General features: G+C 38.3%; 1 protein-coding gene across 1 annotated transcript; it reads left to right on the forward strand.

The window, feature by feature from the left end:
- The first annotated feature begins 2,080 nt into the window (after positions 1-2,080).
- Positions 2,081-5,009, forward strand: LOC131643518 (subtilisin-like protease SBT1.3). The gene is made up of 2 exons (XM_058913760.1): positions 2,081-3,179; positions 3,316-5,009. The coding sequence occupies exons 1-2, from the start codon at positions 2,390-2,392 to the stop codon at positions 4,878-4,880; spliced, it is 2,355 nt and encodes a 784-aa protein (XP_058769743.1). The 5' UTR covers positions 2,081-2,389; the 3' UTR covers positions 4,881-5,009.
- The last annotated feature ends 5,737 nt before the right edge of the window (positions 5,010-10,746 follow it).

Raw genomic sequence — 10,746 nt, forward strand, 5'->3', positions numbered from 1 at the left:
CCAGCTTAGTCCTTTTCCATGAAAGAATAGGTCGGGGTGGGTTATTTTACGTCCGAATTTGAGTTTGGCCCAGATGCGTTTACAATACTATTTTCATACACAAGAATATTATGAACGGTACCACATGTTTATCGCCCGTTCCAACAACCAATAAGATCTAACACGCATTTGGGTCAAATACGTAGGCCGAGGCGGAGGGAGCCTCGTGTCGCTACGCTAGCTCAACTCTTATGTGACTATGACCATAAGAAAAAACTTATAAACATTAGCCTTTGTATTAACTTTTGGAACAATTCTTGCATGGACACGACCTTAAATCCACATTCTTAGGAACAACCAATAAGAAATAGTATTTTTTAAATTTATTTTAATTTTAATTTTGTTTTTAATTGGATTCATGGGGTGGTTGAAATTATGAAAGAGAGAGAAAAATCAATATTTATTTTTTAATTAATTAAAATTCTATGATTGATTGTGTGTAAAACAATTTCTTAGATATGTGTCTACCTAAAAATTTTCCTAACTTTTGACCTATAACTTGTTCTTAATCAACTAAACATGAAAATCATTTCCGGCTAGTGGCATCACTAGAACTCTTCTACCCTACATTCTTATTCTTTCTATCATATATTTTATCAGGAGATCTCAGTATATCACAATAAAAGTATAAATGTACATTATCAAAACATGAAAAATTGCAATGGAGATTAAAATTACACCATGTATGTAAAAATAGACGGAAACTTGAACAAACTAATTGACCAAGTGGAGGAATAATTGGCCACTTGGGGAATCCAAATTAACTCAGCGGTGTTCAGATGTATTGCATGCATTCTGTGAGTTTGTGGACCCATTATCAGATATTTGTTTTCATGGAATGCATGAAACACTAAATAATCCATTCTAGAATTTGTCCTTGTTGAATTACTTTGATCCTTGATAACATGACTCACTATTTCAAGCGGTTGATCAGATTTTTCATGGCCCAATGTTATGGTGAATGGTGATGTCTGTGCTTAGTGCTTATACAATAAGAAAAGCATTTATAACCAACCAATAAAGGTTGATTCACTTGGTAAAAGAGTTTGACTCATTTCACACAAATATGATCCGAGAGTATTGCTTCGTAAGTAAGGATAGTATTCTTGAGTAATATTGTGTAATTATCTCTCTATCTATCATATACTTTGAACACGACAATGAATTGATACAACAATATTTATTAGGAGTGTCAAACAGACATATCCGTCATGTTTATTCGTCATGTTTACGTCAATATTTATTAGGAGTATAATTTAAAAAATAAATAAATTAATAGTAATCAATGCCTCAATTTACAAACAACATGAGCTTTTAGTGTGTGTTAAAATTAGGGGTGTCAAATGGGCATGTCCGTCCTATTTACGTCCGCTTTACAAAAATCTGTAAAAAAAGAACAGAATTGACATAAGTGAGAATGCAGACCTAAAATTTTGAACCAATTCTCTAAAAAATGAAGGTCGGGCAGACATGCAGTTAAAATTAGGGGTGGTAAAACGGGTCCGGCCCGCGGGAAAAGCCCGTTTTACCCACACTTTTTCGCGGGGCGGGGCAAGGTTTTAGGTCCGCTCTCTTTAATGTGCCCGCCCCGCCTCGCTCCATTTTTTTGTGGGCTTTTGCGGGCATTTGTTTTTTATAGAATTTTACTATTTTTAGGCCTAAAAAGCCGAATGTCCGCGGGCTTTCCCCACCCTCACTTTTTTGCGGGGCGGGACAAGGTTTTAGACCCGCACTCTTAAAAAAGTCCGCACCGTCCCGTCCCGTTTTTTCACAGACTTTTGCGGGACGGGCATGCCCGTTTGCCACCCCTAGTTAAAATGGTGATACGTGACGGGCGGACCTGTTATGAACCTAACCAAAATGTCAGCCACTCAGCCCCGTTAAAAGTTAAAGTGCTAAAAGACATGTGACATAGTCCCCTAGTTTTTTATTTTTACTCTTAGTTTTGAATCAACTTTACCTTTTTTTTACAAACAATCAAATTTAACTCAACAATTGAATAACTGTTTGAAAGAAAAAGGAAACATAGATGTCCTTTAACAAACATGGCCCAACTCATTGGTTAGTGTAGCTACAAGAATTCTAAGCAATAACATAAAACACAACGTTGGGTAGAGTCTGAGAGAAACCATACCCATATTAACTCCATTCACCAAACAAGAGGTAGCTCTTTTAATTCACCATTCAATTTACACTCAACAATCCAACAAGAAACAACCGTTCACCTTTACTCCCTGTGTGCACTGCTGGCAAAAAAAACATCACTCATCACTCTCTTTAATATCTAACCTTCTTCACCTATCTACTTCACTTTGAAACCAAATGCTTCAAAAACCTTAGCTTCTTTTTCATGGCTAAGCATCAGATCACTCCAATGGAAAACATGAGTTTCATTCTAACAACATGTTTCCTCTTGAGTATAGTTTTCTTATCTACAACAAATGCTGAGTTTACCAAAAACACTTACATCATTCAAATGGAAAACTCGGCGAAACCAGAAGTGTTTTCCAGTCATCTAGATTGGTATTCATCAAAAGTGAAATCAGTTTTGTCTAAATCAGTAGAAGCTGAAATAGACAACAATGATGAAGAGAGAATCATTTACAGTTACAGCACAGCTTTTCATGGAATGGCTGCTAAATTAAGCGCAGAAGAAGCGAAAAAGCTAGAATCTGAAGATGGTGTTGTAGCTATTTTCCCTGATACGAAATATGAACTACACACAACAAGAAGTCCTTATTTTCTTGGTCTTGAACCAATTCAAGCCAACAACAAAAGCTGGTCAGAGAAACTGGTTAGCCATGATGTTGTTGTTGGAGTTTTGGACACTGGTATTTGGCCTGAGAGTGAGAGTTTCAATGATGCCGGAATGACGCCGGTACCGTCTCATTGGAAAGGTGCATGTGAAACTGGTAGAGGGTTTCAGAAGCATCATTGTAATAAGAAGATTGTAGGTGCTAGAATTTTCTACCATGGATATGAAGCAGCAACTGGTAAGATTGATGAACAGGCAGATTACAAATCACCAAGAGATCAAGATGGTCATGGAACTCACACTGCAGCTACTGTTGCTGGATCTCCTGTTCATGGTGCTAATCTTCTTGGTTATGCTTATGGAACTGCAAGAGGAATGGCACCAGGTATTACTAATATATCTGATATATTGATGACTCTGTAGCCCCGATATCTCTGAAAATTGTGTGTCTGTGTCCGTGTTGGTGACATGATCCAGACACTTGTGGTTATGTTGAATTTATTCTTTGTTTTTATGGACAGGTGCAAGGATTGCAGCTTATAAAGTGTGTTGGACTGGTGGATGTTTCAGCTCAGATATTCTATCAGCTGTTGATACAGCAGTAGCTGATGGAGTCAATGTTTTATCGATCTCTTTAGGTGGTGGAGTTTCATCTTACTACCGCGATAGTCTATCTGTAGCTTCATTCGGAGCTATGGAAAAGGGTGTTTTCATTTCATGTTCAGCAGGAAACTCAGGACCTGAGCCTGTGAGCTTAACAAATGTTTCGCCATGGATCACAACAGTTGGAGCTAGCACAATGGACAGAGATTTTCCTGCAGATGTTAGCCTCGGAAACGGAAGGAAAGTAACCGGAACATCGCTCTATAAAGGAAGAGCTATGCTTTCCGTTCAAAAACAGTACCCTCTGGTATACATGGGAGGTAACTCAACTAGTCCTGATCCAAGATCTTTGTGTTTAGAAGGTACGTTAGATCGCAAACTCGTAGCCGGGAAGATCGTGATTTGCGATAGAGGAATTAGTCCTAGAGTTCAAAAGGGTCAAGTAGTGAAAAATGCAGGAGGTGTAGGAATGATTCTCACAAACACAGAAGCAAATGGTGAAGAGCTTGTAGCAGATTGTCACCTAGTTCCTGCAATAGCAGTAGGAGAAAAAGAAGGCAAGGCAATCAAACAATATGTGTTAACAAACAAAAAACCAACCGCAACATTAGCTTTTCTAAACACAAGACTAGGAATTAAACCATCTCCTATAGTAGCTGCATTTTCATCAAGAGGGCCTAATTTGCTTACCCTCGAAATTCTTAAACCCGACATAGTAGCGCCCGGTGTGAACATTCTCGCAGCATGGAGTGGTGTTACAGGTCCTTCAAGTTTACAAACAGATCACAGAAGAGTGAAATTCAACATACTTTCCGGAACTTCCATGTCGTGTCCTCATGTAAGTGGAATCGCGGCGATGATCAAAGCTAAACATCCTGAATGGAGTCCTGCTGCTATAAAATCTGCAATCATGACAACAGCTTACGTTCATGATAATACTATTAAGCCTCTTCGAGATGCTTCTTCTGCCGAGTTTTCAACTCCTTACGATCACGGTGCAGGTCACATTAATCCTCGAAAAGCTCTCGAACCAGGTTTAGTATACGATATTCAACCACAAGACTACTTTGAGTTTCTTTGCAAACAGAGACTTAGTCCTTCAGAGTTAGGAATTTTTGCCAAACATTCAAACAAAACTTGCAAACACACTCTTGCTAATGTTGGTGACTTGAACTATCCTGCTATATCAGTAGTGTTTCCTGAGAAAACAACAGGTTCGGCTTCGACGATTCACAGAACAGTTACCAATGTTGGACCTGCTGTTTCGAAATATCGTGTTATCGTATCGCCATTCAAAGGCGCTGAAGTTAAAGTTGAGCCTGATACATTGAAATTTACAAGGAAATATCAGAAGTTATCTTATAAGATTAGTTTCAAAGTTACAACTAGGCAAAGTGAACCAGAATTTGGAGGTTTGGTGTGGAAAGATGGGGTGCATAAAGTAAGAAGTCCTATTGTTATAACATATCTTCCACCAATGTGAAGTTATTTCAACTAGGACTAGCTAGTACTAGTTAAGCAGTTTTTCTTTTTTGTAATAAACAAATTTTCTGTGTTATGAAGTGTATGCATTTTTGTTAAGGGAAATGTGATTGGTATTGCTTTGCTTCCATTAACGATCTTGCATAACTTATAATCCTATAATCTCATGTGTCTCTACATATTACCAACTGAATTGGCTTAAGGCATATCTCTGCTTAATTATCAACTGGTTTAACTGAATTGGTTTAACGCATGTCTATGCATAATTATCAACTGGTTAAACGGAAATGATTCTTATATATCTTATTTACATAATTTATTTTAAGGAAACTTTATGAAAGTCAAATATTTTTTTTAATAATTACAATTATGATTGAGTAATTGTATAAAAATTCTTCATATTAAAAATGTACTATGTGAATTAAGAGATTAATTTCAAAAGAAGTGTGAAATGCATTAAATTGAGATACCGTGATTTGCATTGAATATCTGTTTCCTCTTTTAATTTTGATGACATATAAACAGTGGTGAATTTATTGAGTGAGACACAAGGTACTCGTTGCATGTGATCAGAGCAGTATAGGTTGGTACCTTTAATAACTTGTCGTTTTTATTGGATGCAGTTTCGGTAAACAGCGATATCTACTTTTGAAATTTTATAGAAATACGAGATTTTGTATGGTAAATTGTGTTCAATTTTTAAGAGAATTTTCCAGTAGACGCTTTCAACCTCTTAGTTATTTGGTGAAATTTTAATTATATCTTTCTTTCGTAGATGGACATTTAGAAACTTTTTTTTTAAAATTTGTTTTTTTTATAGGTGCATTTACGAAACATATTAAAACGTTCCGTAAATGTACCTACAGAACAATCTGTTAAATTTTTAAATGACATACATTTCATTTCAAAACTTAATTTTTATAACAACAATGAAAAACTCAATTACAGTCAATTAAAGTAATACAATTTAAAGGCAATAATTAAATAGTACACACAAAAAAAATAGTATAAATCGTCGGCAAATAATGTCGAATACATATATCAAATCTCCGTACAAAAATGAAATCAAAATACATATATGAAATAAATCCGTCGGCATCACTACGTGTGTCGTACATCATCATGCGCCTCTCCGCTGCCTCTGACCCCGCCTCCGCCTTTGCCGTCTGCTTGCTACTCTGCCTCTACCGTCGAGTGCCCCACCTGTCCTGAGACGATTTTTACGGTACAAAAATGCCTCCTCTGTCACCTTAATGATACCCTCCACAAGACACAGGCCAGCAGACCCATCAGGAAAGAAATCATCGGCAATGCCTGCCCACGCCATGTCAACTATCTCATGACACCGAGGAAGAACATCCTGAATGTGGTCCATCTGAGCCTGATGAGTCCGCATAATCTCCTCGTGGGCTGATTTGGACGGTGATCCAGGTGCGGTGGGAAGCGTGTATGGATGTGACACTCTGTAGTACCAAGTAATGTACTCGTAGACGCATCTCTAGTCTACTTCTGATCTGGTCGTCCGAGCCTCGTCAAGAACCATGTGATGCTCCCAATCTGCAAAGACCTCATCTAGTTGCTGACGGGTCATGGAGATAGGAGCGGAGTCAAAAGGCAGGCGAGGTATGGTCTGGTAGTAGTCAAAGTGATGCATGACGTGCTCTGGAAAGTAACGAACAATGATGGTCGAATTGGCAGCCAACCATCTAGAATATAGTACGATCTCATCAAACGGAATTGTCTCATGGTGATTAGCGTAGCAGTCGAAGTGGATGTCCTCAGCAGCCATGCGGTCAAGACAACGCCTGTAAGGATCTGGCACCTGGTTCCCTCTGAGAGGACGAAGGCTCTGGTAGGCGGCATGTCCTCAGTGTAACCCGACACCTCTCCCAAGCCAATAATATTAGGTAAGTGTTGTAGTATCCAACCATGGAAAAAAACACGGTGATCAAACATACTATCACAAATATATAATAAACTTTGAGATAATGTAGAAGGATAAAAGTTTGTTACCACTAAGAGGGTACAACTGGCAACCACAGTCCTCGCCTTCCACATGAATCCCTCTCCTAGCTGATGGAAGGTGTAGGCCAGTGTAGCCGCTCCCTAGTTGTCCTCATAGACACGTGCAATATCTGATAAGTACGTTAGGCAAAAGACGTCGGTGTGGGTCGAGCTCGTGCCCATAAAGAGCTGAGTGCCTATCAAATATAGCAAGTAACATCTCAACACCCCTTCTCTGTATATCCGCCTCTGCCCCGTCACCAGCAGCCTCAGGTGCCGTAAGAAGCTTTACATCATATATCTACTACAAGGTGTGAAACCTCACGTGCGTCCCGCGGGTCCTCTCACCTCCTCAAGCGCAACATCAGGATCAACCTCTAGCTCCTCTATCAGCATCTCCATCGCTTCCTCCTTCGTCAGCCTATCATGACTAAGGAGAGTAACCCTGATAGGTAGATGCAGGAGGCATGCAATGTCGTCCAGAGTAATGGTGATCTCGCCGTGAGGAAGATGAAAGGACGAGGTCTCTGGATGCCACCTCTCCGCAAATATCATCAGCATCCCGTCATGAATCGTCTAGAAGCCGACCGTGCAGAGATCCCTCATACCAGAAGCTACGAGTGCATCCCGGAACCACGACTTGTCAGGCTGCGCAAGAGAAGCAATCTTTTGGGCGTGGTTGTAGAACCTCTATGAACCCCTCTCCTGAAATTTTCCAAAAAAAAAACACTGTTATCTTCAAGCAAAGTCATAAACTGAATAAAAATAATAATAAGTAATAAACAAAGAAAACTTACCTTCCTCTCCCAAATATGCCTAGCCGAATGATCTGCATACCCTGTCAGTAGGGACGCATCTATAGGACCCCCCGGGTACCAGACAGGCTCCTGCACTGGATCATCCTCACGTAGCTCAACAGATGGCACCGAAGATCCTACAGTATCCGTCACTGGCACATGCACAAATGTAGGAGAACTTCCCCATTGACGTCAGCGGGCGGCGGGTATCTGTGAGGAACCCTCTGCATCATTCTAAGGCCTCTGTGATGCAGTAGTAGATGGAGTAGGCCTCTCTACTAGAACGGAAGGAGAAGGCCCGTCAACTGGAACATATGAAGATGACCTGGTTGGAATGGGTGTAGTAGGTACATTAGGTGAAACGGCAACTCCATCTGTCACCTATGATACTACACGCATCCGTTCACGCCACACGGATGCATGATGTGCAGTTCTCTCATGTATAACTCTGTCTGGATGGTCGGCCATAATGTCTGCACTATGATTTAATAAGTTACTAGGTAGTTATAACAAGAAATAGAAAGAAAAAAATATCAGCACAAAATCTTATGTAGAGGCATCTACGGAAGTGTCTTACATTTGAAAAAATGGGTTTCTTCCGTAGGTGCATCTACGGAATGACCTAACGTTCCACTCTTCCGTAGATGCACCTACGGATGGTTCTAAAACCTCCAAAACACAACAATGGTGTCTGCTTTGTGTTGTAGAGGGTTCAAAACCCCTTTTTAATAGATTGATCATCCATTTTACACTTGAAACAGGACCTACATTATAGCTAAACCTTATTTCTTACACTACTCAATCACTTCTACACCCAAAGATCAAATTCAATCTCTATTTTTAAAAACTCTAAAATAACTCGAAATGTCAAAAATTACCGATTAAAAGTAGTTTAGAACTTGTTGAAATGTGTTGGTATTTGATCTTGACATTCCCGTTCGAACTCAAGAGGAAGAAATGAACTTGTTTGGAAGTTTGATTTTTTGCGTTTGAGAGAAAGTGAGGAGTTAGCAATGAGAAAGTGAATAATAAGGAGAGGAAGAGTCTGACGCGAATATAACAACAACGTTAAACAAAAAAAGTACTTTTGGAGGTACATCTACGGAAACAGAGGGACAATTTTGACAAATCAATGGTGGATAAGCGATCCATGAGGTGTGTAACACCCCAAATTCTACCCAAAATTATAATGTAGAAATCAGATTATTTTAAAAACTATCAACAAGCATTTGGGATATCACATTTACTTCATATAAACAACACATAATCAGATACGAAGCACTTCAATCTCAGAGGATCACAAACGACTTATATTAGCTCTAAGAACAAACCTACTTTTATTTAATATGCAGCGGAATCATAACATGCGACTTTATAAACAAATCATCTTTATTCAATTAGAAACAACTTTAAAATATCATAGTACTTCTTATTATTCAACTTAGAACTCAACAACTTATATATTAACTACATGAAACAACAAAATAAACACCTCCCCGAGTGCTACGTATCAGAGCGACACACCAACTAGGCTCGATGAAGCTACAAACTTCCACAGCTATACTTGAGTACCTGCCCATTTCCCATGGTAGGGGAAACATCAGCAGAAGGGGTGAGATATCAAACAATATAAAAGAATGTATGATAATACTTATAGCGAAGATAAGATCATACACTATTCACCACTTCTCATCTCAAAGCAACTTGCATCACAACAATAATGTTAATAATCAATCATAATAACATATTCAAATTCACAACTAAGTCATCCACAACTACAACATTTCCTTCATGATCACAATGAGAATCAACGTAACTATCATCACGACAAACATCAACAAAACATAGCAATGAATTCACAACCACGGATCCAACTTAAACAACAACATAATCAACTTAATCCAACATAATCAACTTAACATAACAATCATTCAACAACATAACAACTCGATATGCGACTCATTATGCAACTCAAACTATGCAAATGCATGTGGTACCGTTCGGAGTAAACTCCCAACTTAGAACATTGCCAATAATTTCGAGGCATAAGGCAAAGCCTTCAACTTAGAACGTGTCAATACAGGACAACTTTAATGAGCATTAGCTCCAACTTAGAATATTTCCAATCCAGGCCAACTTTAATGTTATGCTATGCTATTCGACAACATACAACGACCATAACTCGACAACGAAACAACGACATAACAACAACACAACAACTGTCACATATCAACAATCACACCGTTCAACTTTAGCCAGAGGCTCACAACACAACTTAACAACGAGATTACCAACTTCAACAACAAATTCACAACAGTGCAACTACAACAACAACAAACAACAAACAACAACTTATAATATGCATCAATGGCATCAACTTAGATCAACACTGGTCATACAACCTACAGCTCAAGCATGTCTATAAATCGGGATAATTCAATTTATTCAACATTGGCCATAGGCCTACCATTTCGTCAACGCATCAACAAGTTATAATAACAACAGCTCAACAATAACAACATATTCTACTTCACAATACATCATCATCATATAAGTGTTGTATAATATGACCACCCATGCAGTTTGATTCCATTTTCTTGTAATGACTAATCTTTGACCTGCAAAATAATAAACAATTATATAAACCTGAGGCGTGTAAGTACACTGTCCTTAAGGATTTATCCGCCTCATAAGCCAAATCCCCCAGGATTCAACAGATTCTTCCCAAATTCTTAATAAGACTCTGAGGCATCAGAACAACACGATATTGTCTCTAAGATGACTGGAAGATGTAACCAGGATCAACTTATTAGAAGAGTAGAAGAGAAGGAGAGGTAGTTTTCTTTTTGTATTTTTTTTTATAAAAGTAGAGGAGTTGTTATATATGAGAGAGAGGAGTTAAAGATTTGACTAAGTCAAGTCAAACAGTTACGAATGATAAATAAAATGAATAATAATAATTGTTAATAATAATAAATATTAAATAAAATATTTTCTCATATTTATCAAAACTATTTAAACTTTTGAAATATAATCTTAATTTGCAACAATAAGTATCATCATATA

The sequence above is a fragment of the Vicia villosa genome, linkage group LG1 (assembly GCF_029867415.1).
Source record: "Vicia villosa cultivar HV-30 ecotype Madison, WI linkage group LG1, Vvil1.0, whole genome shotgun sequence".
Taxonomy (NCBI): Eukaryota; Viridiplantae; Streptophyta; class Magnoliopsida; order Fabales; family Fabaceae; genus Vicia; species Vicia villosa.